The sequence below is a fragment of the Sitophilus oryzae genome, unplaced genomic scaffold (assembly GCF_002938485.1).
Source record: "Sitophilus oryzae breed Bouriz unplaced genomic scaffold, Soryzae_2.0 scaffold_484_pilon_pilon, whole genome shotgun sequence".
NCBI lineage: Eukaryota > Metazoa > Arthropoda > Insecta > Coleoptera > Curculionidae > Sitophilus > Sitophilus oryzae.
Window position 1 is genome coordinate 270,719 of NW_022147067.1, and position 18,939 is coordinate 289,657.

At 30.2% G+C, this 18,939-nt stretch overlaps 1 protein-coding gene and 1 long non-coding RNA gene across 2 annotated transcripts; one reads left to right on the forward strand and one right to left on the reverse strand.

Moving 5' to 3' along the window:
- Positions 1-626: 626 nt before the first annotated feature.
- On the reverse strand, positions 627-7,914 carry LOC115886343 (facilitated trehalose transporter Tret1-like). The gene is made up of 5 exons (XM_030905441.1): positions 7,548-7,914; positions 6,513-6,733; positions 2,659-2,866; positions 2,262-2,404; positions 627-1,474 (listed from the first exon to the last, which is right to left on the reverse strand). The coding sequence occupies exons 1-5, from the start codon at positions 7,621-7,623 to the stop codon at positions 692-694; spliced, it is 1,431 nt and encodes a 476-aa protein (XP_030761301.1). The 5' UTR covers positions 7,624-7,914; the 3' UTR covers positions 627-691.
- A 9,276-nt stretch (positions 7,915-17,190) lies between these two features.
- On the forward strand, positions 17,191-18,906 carry LOC115886350. Its single transcript, XR_004050878.1, has 3 exons — positions 17,191-17,430; positions 17,714-17,715; positions 18,708-18,906. It is a non-coding gene; the product is annotated as an uncharacterized LOC115886350 (long non-coding RNA).
- Positions 18,907-18,939: the final 33 nt, after the last annotated feature.

Here is an 18,939-nt window from a genome sequence, read left to right on the forward strand (position 1 = left end):
TTCAGCTATGAAGATGTTAACTCCTATTCCCAAACCTCCACAAAACACTACGTTGTAGAAAACTATAAAAACCAACGGCATAAATGAGACACCCGATAGGTCTATTGGTGTATAGTCTCGTACAGCTAAAACACAGCCATGGATATAAGCGCTATAAATGACAAAACCATGGAAATTAAGAACAGAGGCCTCCTTCCAATTTTATCAATATACAGTGTTCCTATTAGCAGTATTATCACATCACCTAGTAATAAAAATGACGAGCCCATCACTAGCGATAAATTAGTAGTTTGTGATATCATGATCTGACTGTAGAAAGTGAAGACGTTATAACCCGTGAAGAGCTGAAAAACTCTCATGGCAGTTACTAAAAACATTATGTATCTGTTAAGGGGTACGTAGATTAGGTCTTTGAAGGTACCCCTGTCCGCCATCTGTTTTTGTATATCGATTGTCAATTGGCTCTACTACCCCTAAAAATATTTGTATTTAATTAAGACTCACCCTTTATAGAGAAACACACATGTAATTTTATTTTTCGGGTAAATTAAATAAAAGTAGAGTTATATTTTATCTTAATAATATATTTAAAAATTTATCAAACAAAAATCTTATTTTTAGCATTACAATAAATATCACAGACTCGTAATATCTTGCTCAATCCAGAGTAGAAATCTTTAAGAAACTTTGATTAAATTTGGTTTGGGTATTTCTTTGAATCCTTATACTCAGATTCTTTGTTTCCTCTGAGTTCATTTTGTATCGTTCCTAGTGTTTTTCCTTTTGTTTCTGGTACTAAGAAATATATAAAGAAAATTCCAAGAATAGACACTCCGGCGAAAATGAAAAACGGTACTGAAGCTCCAATATAATCCGCAGTGTACTGATACAATTTTGTAGTTCCGGTAACCGTGCAGGCAAAAACTATACTTGCAATGGATAGCCCTTTCGCTCTTATGTTGCTAGGAAGAATTTCAGCTATGAAGATGTTAACTCCTATTCCCAAACCTCCACAAAACACTACGTTGTAGAAAACTATAAAAACCAACGGCATAAATGAGACACCCGATAGGTCTATTGGTGTATAGTCACGTACAGCTAAAAACACAGCCATGGATATAAGGGCTATAAATGACAAAACCATGGAAATTAAGAACAGAGGCCTCCGACCAATTTTATCAACATACAGTGTTCCTATTAGCAGTATTATCACACCACCTAATAATAACAGTGACGAGCCCATCACTGGTGATAAATTAGTAGTTTGTGATATCATGATCTGACTGTAGAAAGTGAAAGCATTATAACCCGTGAAAAGCTGAAAAACTCTCATGGCAGTTACTAAAAACATTATGTATCTGTTAAGGGGTACGTAGATCAGGTCTCTGAAGGTACCCCTTTCCGCCATTTGTTTTTGTATGTCGATTGTCAATTGGCTCAGTTCTTTTTCAACGTCAAATTTTCTTCTTAATATCTGAAAAAAGATAACAATATTGTCAGAAAAATTAAGTTTTCAAAATCTAATATTAAGATAGTGTAAAAGTAATAAGTTTAGTAATATTTGTAGTAAGTTAGTAATTTAGTGTATGCAAACTTAAGTGGGTGATACTATAGAAAAATATATAAGAAAATGTTTCTATAAACATGTGCCCTAAGATGGTTCTTGAAGAAGTTGAAACCCTCTTGAAAGGATAGATAAAAATAATATCTAATATACAGGGTGGTCAGAATTGTATTCCGGAAACTTCGGCAGCATATTCTGCATATAAAAATAAGTAAAAAAGTTCCTATAATGTATGTCTAAAAATGCTTAGTTTCGGAGATACAGGGTGTAGAAATTTCATTTTTATTATTATTTTTTCCAAAAAATTTCTGTAATAAAGTAATGTCAATATTTGGATGAAAATTGGTGTCTGGGAGTTTTTTGACATGAGAAATTTGATTTTGATATGTCATAACCAATATTTATATATAATTAACAATGTAGTTACATATCGGATATGCCCTAAAACTTGGCAAGAAATAGTCCAAATGAGAACTGTAAAGGTGTAAAGGATTTGAAAAGCTAGTAAATAACTTCCTCAGGAAGCATCTTAGAGGAGATATGTTTATAGGAACTTTTTCTTTTATTTTCGTCTATTGTATCACCTACTGACTACTGTTTGTATACTATTTATTACACCCTGTATATTATTAGTCCAAATATTTTGAAGCTTTAATATTCAGACTAATTAATAAATGTAGTTAATTTAAATAGTTACCTTCAAACTCTCCCTTGCTTTGTCAGGCTTGTTTTTTATTATATAATAATAAGGACTTTCAGGCATAAAAATGAAGCAGATCCAGAAAATCACAGGAATTAGTAGCATGAAAATTGCACCTTCTTTTAGAGATAAATATGAACCTAAAATAAGATTATTTCGCATTACAGATCTTAAACAACATAAAATTGCATTTACGATTACATTGGTTACCTATACATATTTAATGATAATGAGTTTACGACAATTTTAATAATAAAAAAATAGAGAACTATTATAAGCATAGTCTATAAGAAAATATGCGTGATATTTGAAAATGTGTGTTTCTGATAGACTGAAAATAATTTGAAAAATTATTTCCTACTTATCACAAATTATACCAACGTAACTTTCTTACCAGCAATGTTCATTGTCAATGTGCCAAATCCAACCAAGGCAATAGTAAAACCTCCTATGCTACCTCTTACTTGTGGTACAGCAATTTCAGCTATGTAGGTACTTACTACAGCTATACTAGCGCCTTCTCCCATACCCCCAGTTATTCTGCCAAAATATAGAAGGTATTTGGTATAATGTGAGAAGTAAATTAAGATTGGAAATATGATCTGAAAAGAAGAAAAATTATCATAAGTAAAGCAATAAGTAAGCAAAACAATTTCCGATGCACGTGATCAACTTTGAGTGACAAGCGATGGCGACAGCGCTGCCAGATTGTAATAGATTTATGAGATGGATCTTAATGTAAAATTGGTAAACAATATATTTCTTATATCATTTTTTAAAGAGTTTTACGTTTTATTTTTAATTTAATAACTAATATTCTAGTAATTAATTGATTTATTTGTTTTATAGCTTATTTTACTTATTACATATTGGCAAAAACTAGTCCATTATGAAGATTATTCTAAGCCTTATTATGGGGTTATTTATTTATTTATTTATTTATCGATGCACATCTTCCAACGCCATAAGTGATAATAACAAGTAAAAGAGAGTTATTAATCCACAAACTAATAATCACAGAATTTAATAAAACTAACTTTCAAAGTGGTATAATGTGCTTATCAATCAAACTTACTTCTTTGACTGCAGTCAAAGGTAATAAAGGACCTTTATTGTCACGTTCTCGTTATTAAAATTGTTTATCAGGGAAGCTACAAGCTCTTTGCTTCGACTGTTTAAATGCTTCGGCATATTTTCAACACACAATTTCAAGAAATTCAATATAAAAACCCTAAAATTTAGTTCTTAAAAGAACTGTTTGTGCTTATAAGTGCAATTTTTAAACAAGACTGCGAAAATAAGATCGAAAATTCAACAACAACACGATATCATACAAAATAATGACTGACATTAGGATAATTGTCAAATAATAAAGGACAACATTGCTGAACTCGGCGCAATGTGACCAATATAGCAATAATAAAATTCGGTTTGAACTAATTTTTGAAGCTTTAATCTAAATAAAATATCTGTTACAATCATTTGCTCTATAAAGTAAAATGAAGAGCTGCTCGGTATCTTAAATAATACAACAAATTTAAACATTTTTGCCAAAATTTCGGTTAGTCAGGTTTATAGACTTTAATGTCAATGACAATGTTAATGTCAATGTCATATGATTGATGACGTACATCGGAAAATGTTTTGCGATTACAATAGGTATGTAACATCTAATAATATCTAATATAAAGAGAATGTGCTAATTTTCTAAGTCAATTTAATAAAACATTGTATTCAATATTACTGATCCTAGTATTTTACCAAGCAAAAATTTACATCTGTTATCGTGTTGTTGTTGATATATACTGTCCTCCATTCACGCAGTTGTGCAGCTCTGAACTGTTCAAGAACGCGATACTCTCACTCCATTCAATTGAGTCATAAAGTTCAGAAATTTTGTGGTTCAGAACTATTCCGCGCCATATGGAGGCACCAGGCTATCGCGCAAAGCTCCTTTCAGAACCGTTCTCGAGTAACCCCAGGGCGTAAAGCCCGGAACTCGAAGTTCGCGAATGGAGGACAGCAATTGGAAGGTTGTCACTAAGAATTTTAAAAAAATAATAATTTATTTACTAACATAAAACTTTGACACAAAACTATTACTTACTATTGAAAAAAAACTTAAAAGCCCTGTTGACCGGTACAAGTATACTTGAATCAGATTCACTTGGATGTTGCACTAATTGACATATAAATATACCTACATGGATGTTGCGCGCGTCTCACTTGTACGGTGTCTGTATGGTATAAAATGTTTCATCCAAGTTGAGTTGCTCAGCTTCATAACATCCAAGCATGTAGACTTACTGCCAACTTACTTGGATGTTACTCACAAGCGTACAAATGAGACGCGGGCACCATCCGAATAAGTATACTTACATATGCTTACATGGCAGCATCGAAGTGTACTTGAACCAGTTTGAAAAAATCTAATAATTCACAACCTTATGTATATTTATTTTAATTCTATCTGATACTCTTATTTTGATTAACATTTTTTTTATATTATTTATTTTTTTTATCTATTTCCTATAATTATTGTGGTTTTATATTCCGTTAGAGGTAAACATAGTAAGTAACCTTTGAGTAAACAAAGGTTACTTACCTTAATTATACATATAGGTATAGTCAAGGTAAATGTCTATACATTTGTGGTCTTTGTCCAAGGTCTTTGTCAACATCTATCTCATCGCACTCGCTGCTCATTCATGGCGGTTAGAGGCCGGATCAGATCAGATAGAAAACAGCGATACAGATTCGGCGTAGATAATGTAGGGCCTATCCAGATTAGCACTAGTAGCAAAAAGGAGACATACTAGCAAAAAGGAGACGCACTAATAGCAAGAAAGAGACCAAACTTAAAACTTTTATCAAATCATAATTTCATTCATTAATCATTTTTTTTATACTGCAGATTATAAAAGAAGTTAAATAATTTTACGTTGGTAATGCCTTTGGTAATGCCTAATTTCAGACTCTCCACCAACCAAAATGTGTTTTTGGTTAACCTTAAATTTCAAATTTAAATTCTAGCATACCTCTTAAAAAAACACTTTCCTGTATAATCTTAGATGAATTCCAAACATTTTATTTTTTGAATATTATCCTATTATCTCTATTCTTTTATGAGTTACACACAAAGGCGTCTTTTATTTACATAGTTCATATAATAATGAAATTGGCAATGAAATCTAGGGATATTTATGTTTTTAAACACATGTTGAAATATGTCACCTGGTGATGAAATATCAAACTTAGTCAAATTTTTAGAGTGCCGGAATTTTGTGTCGCAGAGTAAACCGGGTGCATACATAAATTGGGATTGATTAACGTATTTAACTGTTTTCGATCACTTCCTGTTTCACCGGAAATGACTTCAACTTTTAATTTTTAAATGACTCCCTCGGTATATTTTTACTTTATTGGATAGAAAATGACACTCTGAATAGAATGACATATCATATGTCAACTTTTGACATTTTCGCTTAAAAACAAATCGTATTTTAAATTTCAATCTAGAGTACCATGGCTGTGTTAATAATACTAATTTTTAATCAAGGAGCCTTGGAAAAATAGATTTGATCGTTTTGTGTTTTTCATGTCTTGTCCTGAACGCCTAAATCGTATTTTTAATCATATTTCAATTATTTCAAATAGAATAAGGGTCGCTCATTAGCATATTTGGAAAAAGCATTTGTTTACGAATAATTTGGTACCACACACTTGGTATTTCGAGTCAAATTGTCATTATGTATCACTTGTTACAATTTCAAATAAACCAAAAATAAACCATATGCGAAAATGTCAAAAATTGACATATTATATGTCATTCTATTCAGAGTGCCATTTTCTATCGAATAAAGCAAAAAAATACCGAGGGTAAAATCAAAAATTGTAGTAATTTCCGGTGAAACAGGAAGTGATCAGAGACTCTAATCAGAATTCTAATTTATGTCATATACATATACTAACATACCAAATCTCATTTTTTATCTGGAAAAATAAAAAAGTTATAGAGGTGAGCCACTTTTGAGACGCACCCGGTATAAATTAGAACAATTTTGAAAGAATCCAGCGGTATAGTTAATTTTCTACTTATCGGGCTAAAAGTCAAACTACCTACTTTTTGTTATTCAATTTTATCCCAAGTTTAACATTCGGAGGACTAACACTGAAAAGCTTCAACAACTCTTTAATACTTATAAAGTAGTGAAGTCAATGATTATAATAATTTTTTTCTAATATTACCTGTGGTATACCAATGGACATTATGGTTGATTTTCGTCCAATTACATCTAGTAAATAAGATGCCAAAAATCCTCCCATGATGTGGCCTACTGAACCAATAGTAGCCACTATTGAAGCTTCTTCCTGATTGACATCTAAGGGATATTCATCTGACAGAATTTTGATAAGAGAGGGTGATGTCCAACCTTGATACGCGCCGACAGTGAAATATGTCATGGATGCTGAAACGATTCGAAATAATCAAAATAAAATTGAAAAATATCAATACCTAATACTTGATATTAAGTATAGAGCTTAAAAGAAATTTTAAAATAAATAAAATTCTGAATGTTAATATGTATGTAAATAGAATGGGTAGACGATATGACGCCTTATTATGTTTTATTTATACAAACAAAGTTTATTGTAGTTTAAGTTTGTCTACCTTCATTTTGTCTAACAGAAATTGTATACTTGAATATGGGTGATTCTAGATCATAGTGATACAAACTTTTACAATTCCAGAAAAAAAATTGTTAATAGTTATAGTACTGGAAATTGGTTGACAAATATTAACTTGACTAATGATTAATTATATTAGTTAATAAAATTATTGAGAATAGAATTAAATATGTCAATCACTGTATTAGTAATACACGTATTATCACAGATAACATTATTACTATTTTTTATCTGTGGTATTATTTAGGTTCTATCAGTGACAAACACCACAAATGAATATGAAGAGAAATAATTTGTAAAATGTTACCTATACAAATTATTTAACTAAGTTGAAACGGATTTAAAACAGAGTTATACAGGGTGAGTCTTAATAAGTGCAAATATTTTAGGGGTGGTATATTTCGACCAGAGAAACATGTTTACAGGTTTTTTTAATTTTCACAATAAAATAATTTGGTAATTTTGGACTTATTTGAAAAACGGTAATCTTTCTTTTATCGAGATCTTCCAGCTCTAAAATATTTGCACCTAATTAAGACTCACTCTGTATATAAATTTATTTTTGTTAAAAATCCTAAAAAATGTTTAACTGACCTGTTAGAGCAGCTAAATACTGGGTCATGTATTTTTCATCATTCTTGCGTAGACATTTATCCACAAATGATTTCATTTTATCTTCTTGGAAAACGAATTTTTGTAAAATATGTAACAACTTGGCTTTAAAAATCCCGAATTTAGTTAATGTGCAATTACGACTTGTTAATAGTTAGTTTGCCAAGATGTAATTAACCATTTTTATACATTTCATGATCATATAAGGAGAAATTTTGTTTAATCATCCAAACATAAACCTTTGTTATCGAGTCACTGTACCACGTTGTTTTCACGTAATAACACTGAACTCAAGTTATCTTTTTCTTTATTATCTTCTTAAACAGAATTATAATCGAGATTGTGCATCCTTCCAGAAGAAATACATCATATAGTCTTTTTAATATAGGGTGTAAACAACAGTTCAAAGAATTTAGGAAATTATTTTTCGTAATTTTATTCTGTTTGGATAATTAAAACTGTTCTTGGTTTGGGTTTGGTTTTGGACTTACAGAGAAAGCAAGATCAAGACTAGGGTTTGATTTGCAAGAGAAAGGTCAAGCTCAAGCACGCAATATCTGTTCAAAAGCTAGACCAAGGCTAAGACCAAGACTGGGCCTTGTAAGACCAAGACCAAACCTATACTTATTAGCTGCATGACCAAGACCGAGAGAGCCTTCGTCTTGTTCTTGCATTTGTTTATCTCTACTGGCACTAACCTAAGAAGCATCTTAACAAAAACAAAACCAGAATCATCATAGCTAGAGAAAGTGCATCTACAAGGTGCCTTGTAAGTGCGGTGAGTCGCACATTGGATAAACAAAACGTCCTCCAAATGTAGGAGGTAATGAACATAAAATACACACGTAAAAATATGAGATAATTAAGACGGGTATTGCAGACCATGTGCGGTCCAAGCTACTCAACATAAAAAGGTAGGATGCTCAGGTTCTTTACATGAAGCCTAATTTAAAAAAGCGTAAATTAAAAAAAGCATTATTGATATCTAGGAATAATAACAAGTTTAGCAATCCAAGTATAGAAATTTTCAAAACAAGGCAACCACTTATAAAATGCTCCAATGTGGGCGTTATCATTGTTGTAAACTCTTAATTCTCTTTAAGTACGTTTCTGCAACTCGCTATATTATTTAAAAACGCTAGCTGTTTGTATTTTACACAGGAATATTACACCTTCGCATTTGTTCTTCATTTATAGAACTACAAATATAGTTTCTTCCGCAACCCCATACGGCCCAAAAGACTTTAAAGTACAGGTTTCTAATTTATATATATATGAAGATGGCATGACAGTCTCTATACTGCCTATGGCAGAGTTTATGGTCTAGTTTTTGTCTAGTTGACAAAATGTTGGTGATCCAGATATTCCTGATTTGTCGGAAAGTTCGGGGATTTCAGTGATTTGTATTTATAGTTTGTGTTTTTATTAGTTTGTGCATTCTGATATTTACAGTCGATCATCATTTTTGTGTTAGATACTATTTTTTTTATTAAAGTCATTCTGACATTTTAGAAATTATAAATTTATGAAGAAACTAAAAAAATAATTTAATCCTATGTCATAAATAAATAAGTACATATTTGGTAATATATAGTATTTCTAGTAATAGCTAATTATTAGTCTACAATATTTTTACTATAGTATAATTTATTTGTTAAATCAAAAAAATAGGCGCTATGTGTTCTATTGTTGGTATTTAAAATGCATGTATTCATAATTTTAATTTTGTTTTGACTATGTTATACACTTCTAATGATCTAATAAAAAATAAAATGGCAGTAAAAAAGTCCATATTTATTATTTTATAAGGATTTTTTTTATTTTACAAGGAATAATTTTGCGCTTGAATAACGTTACCGTTTTAGTTAGCGTTAATAGGTAACGGAGCGTTAAAAATATGTTATGCCAAAACTCTTCATTAGTTTCTTCCGCATCACCAGGTGGCTCTAAATGACGGACCCATTTGTTTTATATCAGTGTCCAATCTATTTATGTCGGTCAATACAATTATAATCCGAAAGCAAATAACAATTATTATAAGGAAATTATGACATTGATCGATGTCTGTCAATAAAATTATAATCTCAAATCTTGATAAACTTGATAAGCGCCAATTTTTTAATTTTAGGGTTTTACCGAGGGTTTTAGAATATTAGGTCTGTTCTCAGAAGAATCCCTGACTAGTCAGCACGTTTTTTAATGGTTACAATTAGTAGTGGGAACTATCGAATGAATACTATCGAAACATTCGAGAGTTGGAATTCATTCAAATAATTTGATAGTTAGAAAACATTCGTTGAAAACTATTCGAATAAAAATTATCGAATAGATCCGTCATCTGCTTTGCAACATTGTATTGTAGTAATTCGGCAGCAAAAACCATTCATTTATAAAATTCATTCATTTATGAAATTCATTTAATCGTCAGGATCGATTATAATAAAATATTAACTGAATTTTACTTGTCGCCCGGCGACGTAGGTTTCTTTCCGAGAAACCCGACAGCGGTCGGTGGCAATGCTATGAAAGAAGCCGGCATCTTTGATTTTTTGCGGAGTCAGATAAAAATAAGGACACATTATTTTTTTATTGAGGTGCTAGTATTTACACAGGAAATACATAATGAAGGGCGCTGTTGCCATATTTTGGTATTAGTTGATATTAGCAAAGAATATTATTGTTTGGCTTTAGTTAGTTAGGGATAGTATGTCTATATATTCTGCATTTTTTTTATTAATATTCTGTTGTTACACTGCAATAATACTTATTATTTTGGATGTAGGAAAATGATTTTTAATGTTTTTAAGCAAAGACTGGTTTAATAAATAATAATAACAGTAATAATTTGTTATACCTATTAACAACAAAATTTAAAATCATTTAATATAAACATTATTTTAAGTAGTAGCAAAATATAAACAACAAATTAGATGTCAAAATAATTTATATTAGATCCTATTTAAATATTTAAAAATAATATAGTCTCTAAATTTTTTGGCAACGTTGGTTTATTAAATAATAATAATTACAGAACTAATTTGTTATATTAACAACAAATTTTAAAATCATGAAATATAAACATTTATTAATTTTCTACATAGCAATGTAATGGAAGGAAAATATAAATAAAAAATTAGAAATCAAAATTATTTATATTAGGTGCCTTATATTACTATTTAAAAATTATATTTACTTTTACTGGCATTTACTTTAAAAAATAAATGAAATATTTCTTCGCAAAAAACTACATGTAAGAGAATTAGCATAAACAAAATACAAACATTGTTAACCTTTTTTTTAAATTGGCAGGTGTAAAACTTTTATTTTAATTTTCTCACCCCATAGTTTGAGTTCGATAACCATTACCACATTACTTAAATATGATTATTATTAAGTTCAACTAATTCATATTATTAAAACATCTCAAATACAAATATGTATTTTTAAAATTAATTGTAAGTTCATCTCATCTCTCTTAAAAATTACTACTTCTCAAAATTTCCCATTAAAAAATAGACCATATACCATATAAAATTAAATAATTGAAAGATCGGACTACGGAAAACCACACAAATTTTCGGAAAAATTTTGACCACCTGCATACATACATACATACATACATAGTGTATTTTACCACCTGCACATGCACACAATCGTCAATAAATAAAATTTAAAAAAAAATACCATTTTAGTATTTTAAATATTTTAATAAACGCAAGAATAGCACAGTATTTATACGGCGAAGTTATAAAAATTTGGAAGAACTAATAATGCACTGACGCACACAAAAATCAAACGAATACTAAATTTCATTTACCAAAAGCATTCGATAGTCGTGGCTCAACGATAACCATTTAGTCGCACGGCGAGGTTGTCACATATGCTTTAGTATACAAATGAATGAATGATTTTATTCGAATAAAACCATTCGATAGTTGAAATCATTCATTCAGAAACCATTCGATAGTCTAATTCATTCGATAGTTCCCATCGCTAGTTACAATGCGTAGAAACCTGATTGTTAGTCTGGTTTCTACACATTTCAACAAATAAAAAACGCGCTGACTAGTCAGGGATTCTTCTGAGAACACACCTATTATATAGAAAGTCTAACTGGTCCCTACAAAATGTATAAATCCTACATGGTAATAAGTTGTTAAATCTTATTATACAGGGTTGTCGGAACTGTATTCCGAAAACCTTGCTAGCGTATTCAGCAGATAAAAATAAGTAAAAAAGATTGTATAAATGTATGTTCTAAAATGCTTATTTTCTGAGATACAGGGTGTATAGAAAGTCAATTTTATTTCGATTTTTTACAAATAATTCCTGAAATAACATCAATATTTGGATGAAAATTGGTGTCTGAGACTTTTTGGCATGAGAAATTTGATTTTGAGGCTAATGTGACTCCTACTTGTAGAGGGCGCCACCTACATATTTTTTAACTAAATTTTAACTGATTTGAAGAGTAATAACTTTTCGTCCGTACCTGTATAAAGCTACTGAGCAAAAAAAATATACATTTACGACGTTTTTTACGTAGAAAAGGTATCAGGGTAAAAAATAATCACTAAATCGAAATTTTCAATACCTGTCAGCATTGACATAAACTATGTTGACTTAACGAGTTATTCGACTGAAATCAAAAATTTGTAATATTTTTGTGCCAAAAGTTCAACAGAAACTGTTTTATCATCATTTTGCGAGGAAAAATTTATGATTAATTTAAAAAAATAAAAAGTTCACAAATTTATCATTTCAGTCAAATAACTATCAACTCAATATGTTTATTTTTTGTCAATAATGACATATATTGACTATTTCGATCTTAAATATCTTGAGAACCGTTGCTCGTAGCGATTTTTACCAAGAGACATTTTTTACCTAAAAAATCAGGAAACTGTATATTTTTTAATCAGTAATTTTATACAGGTACAGACGAAAAGCTATTACTTTTCAAAACAGTGAAAACAAGGTGAAAACTCTTATTGATTGAGAATAGAATTAAATATGTCAATCACTGTATTAGTAATACACGTATTATCACAGATAACATTATTACTATGTTTTATCTGTGGTATTATTTAGGTTCTATCAGTGACAAACACCACAAATGAATATGAAGAGAAATAATTTGTAAAATGTTACCTGTACAAGTTATTTAACTAAGTTGAAACGGATTTAAAACAAAGTTATACAGGGTGAGTCTTAATAAGTGCAAATATTTTAGGGGTGGTATATTTCGACCAGAGAAACATGTCTACAGGTTTTTTTAATTTTCACAATAAAATAATTTGGTAATTTTGGACTTATTTGAAAAACGGTAATCTTTCTTTTATCGAGATCTTCCAGCTCTAAAATATTTGCACCTAAATAAGACTCACTCTGTATATAAATTTATTTTTGTTAAAAATCCTAAAAAATGTTTAACTGACCTGTTAGAGCAGCTAAATACTGGGTCATGTATTTTTCATCATTCTTGCGTAGACATTTATCCACAAATGATTTCATGTTATCTTCTTGGAAAACGAATTTTTGTAAAATATGTAACAACTTGGCTTTAAAAATCCCGAATTTAGTTAATGTGCAATTACGACTTGTTAATAGTTAGTTTGCCAAGATGTAATTAACCATTTTTATACATTTCATGATCATATAAGGAGAAATTTTGTTTAATCATCCAAACATAAACCTTTGTTATCGAGTCACTGTACCACGTTGTTTTCACGTAATAACACTGAACTCAAGTTATCTTTTTCTTTATTATCTTCTTAAACAGAATTATAATCGAGATTGTGCATCCTTCCAGAAGAAATACATCATATAATCTTTTTAATATAGGGTGTAAACAACAGTTCAAAGAATTTAGGAAATTATTTTTCGTAATTTTATTCTGTTTGGATAATTAAAACTGTTCTTGGTTTGGGTTTGGTTTGGGACTTGCAGAGAAAGCAAGATCAAGACTAGGGTTTGATTTGCAAAAGAAAGGTCAAGAACAAGCACGCAATATTTATTTAAAAGCTAGACCAAGGCTAAGACCAATACTGGGCCTGGTAAGACCAAGACCAAACCTATACTTATTAGCTGCATGACCAAGACCGAGAGAGCCTTCGTCTTGTACTTGCATTTGTTTATCTCTGCTGGCACTAGCCTAAGAAGCATCTTAACAAAAACAAAACCAGAATCATCAAAGCTAGAGAAAGTGCATCTACGAGGTGCCTTGTAAGTGCGGTGAGTCGTACATTGGATAGACAAAACATCCTCCAAATGTAGGAGGTAATGAACATAAAATACACACGTAAAAAGATGAAACAATGAAGACAGGTATCGCAGACCATGTGCGGTCCAAGCTGCTGAACATAAAAAGGTAGGAAGCTTAGGTTCTTTACAAGGAGCCTGATTTAAAAAAGCGTAAATTAAAAAAAGCATTATTTATATCTAGCAATAATAACATCTTTAGCAATCTAAGTATAGAAATTTTCGCAACAAGGCAACCATTTATAAAACGCTCCAATGTGGGCATTATCATTGTTGTAAATTCTTAATTCTCTTTAAGTACGTTTCTGCAACTCCCTATATTATTTAAAAACGCTAGAAATTTGTATTTTACACAGGAATATTACACCTTCGCATTTGTACTTACTTCATATACTGCGTCTACGGGCAAGACCCTAGACACTCAATGGTAATTTTAAAGAACTACAAATTTAGTTTCTTCCGCATCGCCAGACGGCGCAGAAGACATTAAAGTACAGGTTTCTAATGTATATATGAAAATGGCATGACAGTCTCTATGCTGACTACTGTCTATGGCCTAGTTTTTGTATGTCTAGTTGACAAAATGTTGGTGATCGAGATATTCCTGATTTGTGTTTATAGTTTGTGTTTTTATTAGTTTGTGCATTCTGATATTTACAGTCGATCATTTTCGTGTTAGATACTAAACTTTTTTATTAAAGTCATTTTGACATATTAGAAATGATAAATTTATGAAATTATGAACAAATTTTGTTGATAATATATAGTATTTTTAGTAACAGTTAATTAGTAGTCTACAATATTTTTACTATATGTTAATTAGTAGTCTACAATATTTTTACTATATTATAATTTATTTGTAAGGTGCTCGGTGGCGTAGAGGTACAGGCTCTCGTCTACCAATCTCAAGGTAGTTGGTTCGAATCCCACACTCGCCACAGTTTGGGTAGGTACCTAGGTCGACTCAGCCTTAAATGAGTACTTGGGATTCACAATCCTGAGGTAATAATAGGGGGTTGAAACGTAGTGCTAGCCACATTACCTTCCTTGTATACCGAACGGCTCTAGTATGGCAAGCTGTACCTTGCTACTCCCAAGGCGTTAAACGCTATATTCGGGAGCTATTATTATTATATAATTTATTTGTTAAATCAAAAAAATAGGCGCTATGTGCTCTATTGTTGGTGTTTAAAATATATTCATAATTTTATTTTGATTATGTTACACTTCTAATGATCTAATAAAAAATAAAATGCAGTAGAAAAGTCCATATTTATTATTTTATATTTTACAAGAAATAATTTTGCGCTTGATTAACGTTACCATTTTAGTTAGCGTTAATAAGGAACACTAAAATTATGTTATGCCAAAACTCTCCAATAGTTTCTTCCTGATCACCAGGTGGCTCTAAATGACAGACCCATTTGTTTTATATCAGTGTCCAATCTATCTCTAGCACATGACATTAGTCTATGATTTCGGTCAATAAAATTTTAATCCGAAAGCAAATGACAATTATTAAAAGGAAATTGTGACATTGATCGATGTCTGTCAATAAAATTATAATCTCAAATCATAAATGATAATGACAATTGAAGAGTCGAGGGTGAAAACCTGATAAGGGCCATTTCTTAATTTTAGGGTTTTACAATAATATTATAGAAGGTCTAACTGGTCAAACTAATAAGTTGTTAAATCCTATTATACAGGGTTGTACGCTGTATTCCGGAAACTTCGCCAGCGTATTCAGCAGATAAAAATAAGGAAAAAAGATCGTATAAATGTATGTCCTAAAATGCTTATTTTCTGAGATACAGAGGGTAGAAAGTCAATTTGATTTTGATTTTTTACAAATAATTTCTGAAATAACATCAATATTTGAGATTTTTAAAACCAAATATTGAGATTTTTTATTTTGATTGAGAGTCTGAGAGTTTTTTGGCTTGAGAAATTTGATTTTAATGTCAATATGACTCCTACTTGTAGAGGGCACCACCTACATAGTTTTTAACTAAAATTTTAACTGGTTTGAAGAGTAATAACTTTTCGTCCGTACCTGTATAAAGCTACTGAGTAAAAAAATATACATTTACAACGTTTTTTTACGTAAAAAAGGTATCTTCGTAAAAATAATCACTAAATCAAAATTTTCAATACCTGTCAGCATTGACATAAATTAAACATGTCGACTCGTTAAGTTATTAGACTGAAATCAAAAATTTGATTTAATTTGGCACAAAAAATATTTTTGTGCCAATAGTTCAACATAAACTGTTTTTATCATCATTTTTCGAAGAAAAATTTATGATTAATTTAAAAAAATAAAAATATACCAAATTTATCATTTCAGTCAAATAACTATCAACTCAATATGTTTATTTTTTGTCAATAATTAATCATTAATTAATTATTAATTTTTTGTCAATAATGACATGTATTGATTATTTCGATCCTAAATATCTTGAGAACCTTTGCTCGTAGCGATTTTTACCAAGAGACATTTTTTACGTTAAAAAACACGGAAATGTATATTTTTTAATCAGTAATTTTATACAAGTACGGACGAAAAGTTATTACATTTCAAAACAGTGTAAACAAGGTAAAAACAAGGTGAAAACAAGGTGAAAACAAGGTGAAAACAAGGTGAAAACTCATGAAAGTGGCGCCCTGTATAATAGGAGTTATATTGACATCAAAATCAAATTTCTCATGTCAAAAAAGTCCCAGACGCCAATTTTCATCCAAATATTGATGTTACTTCAGAAATTATTTGGATAAAATTGAAACTTCTACACCCGGTATCTCCGAAACTAAGCATTTTCGGACATATATTTATACGAACTTTTTTACTTATTTTTATCTGCAGAATATGCTGCCGAAGTTTCCGAAATACAGTTCGGACCACCCTGTATGTGCCTAATAAAAATATACAGGGTGACAATTTAAAAACGAACAGTATTTAATATTGCCTCTACCGATGATAGTATGAAAATTTGGCGAGAAACATGTTAATTTACTTATATTTCTAGCCGTTATATTCCAGCCCCTATATTTCTTTTAACATTTTTGTGTTTCTTATAGAATTCTACATAAACTGCATTATGTTTTTGAGAATTTTATAATGAACACAAAAATGGTAAAAGAAATAGGGCTTGCCATTTAAAATTTTAGGGTTAGGTGCCCTGGGGGTCAAAGGGTTGAAAGTAACACGACAACAAATGCCTCAAAAATTGTCCCCCTTGATATGTAAATTGACGTATTTCGCCAAATTTTCATACTACCATAGGTAGAGGTAATATTAAATACTGTTCGTTTTCAAAATGTCACCCTGTACGTCCAGTGCTCTCCTGTAAAATTAGTAAAATGGCGCTTATCATGTTTTGCCCCTGGACCAACCTAACAAACTAAGAAGAAATATGCAGTAATTTACGAAATTCCATAATAACGTCACTAATCTCTTTCATCTGGTGATCAAGTGATTAAGAGAGTTAGACAATATATGACGCAAATGACGTGACGGTGAACAAGCGGTGAACGATGGCTGAACATTCTATAATGAATATTTGTCTACCACATTCGAAAAACGCGTTTCCTTACTAAATATGTAGGTATATATTATTTAATTAAAGATAAATTTACACTAATATTAGTTTGTAAAAACAACAAACGAATTTTAGAGCTTGTAGATTTATTAAGATTATGTTGAATATACGGTAAACATGTTTAACAAATTTCGTATTTTTTAGTCTAGCCAATTTTCATATAATCGATATCAAAATTATCTTTAAAATTTTGTATATTAATTGTACAGAATGACAAGGTAAGAGCATATCTTAATATTTTTATATTTACAAAGCAATGATATTTTTAATACCTAAATAGTAAAGATGTTAAATATTTAAAGAAATAAAGATATGTCACTACTTTACAGTATCTTTACCTTATTTGGTAATTTTTCTATCTTTAAAATGAGTCAGCACATTTCTCGTGGTTTAACAGTAGCTATGCTTTACTTGTTATTCTAGTGATAATGTATAATATACAGGGTGATTCACGGTCATGGTAGGTTAGATGTTTATATAGAACCAGTGATTTGTATCTTGTGACAATATCGATCTGGTATCTATTTAATCGAAAGTTGAAATTTAAATTTAGTTGAAAGAGCCATATATAAAAACGCGAATATTTGCGAAACCGTTAAAAATTTTGAAATAATTTAAATATGAAAAATATTGATTTTTTAATTCTCCATCTAACTATACAGGGTTATTCACCACAAACGACAAGGGGTATTGTAATTAGATTTTTACAAATTGTAAGTTTTGGGTTCGTTGAAGGACTATTAGAGTTACAACTCTAAAATAATTTTACAAGATACAGAGTGTCCCAAATAAGTCAAAAATATTATAGTTATATTTTTTTAAATGGAACACTCTGTATATTATTCTATTTTTAGTTTCTACGATTGAAATAAAGGTAAATTTGATTAAGGTTTATCATAATTAAACCTTACCGTTTTTTAAATACCTATTTTCAGTTTTGTGAAATTGCAGTAAAAAAATTAAGGCTTCATTTCTCCAAGGGTATTAAAGATTTTAATACAAAATATTTACTGAAGATTATTTATTGATCACATATTGGTGTTGCAATAATAAAACGTATACTACTTTATACAGAGTGTCCAAAAATTTATATTAAATAATTACTAGCTTTAAACGGCAATAACTTGTTTAATTTAAATGGAACACCCTGTATATTTTACGTGAATCAGATGCACAGTTTAATTGTCTATCAAATTGTAACCATCTCTTACCTATTTCTTCAAGTTTTCGTAGAAAATGCATTTTCTTATAATCTAGACCTCATTTATCACCATTTTAGACCCATGGAATAGAGAGGAGAGCCGTAGAGGAAATCGGTCGGTTTTCTACCAAAATTATCCAGGTAAACTGAGGCTATCACTACCATCATCTGTGATCAAAACCGTGAAACAGGTGATAAGTTTGTGGCTAGAGACATTAATGGAATACCACACAAGCAATACTTTCTTTTTTTAATTATTTTTTTTCGCATTTTCTTCTCTAATTTATAATTTTACACAATAAAAATAAAC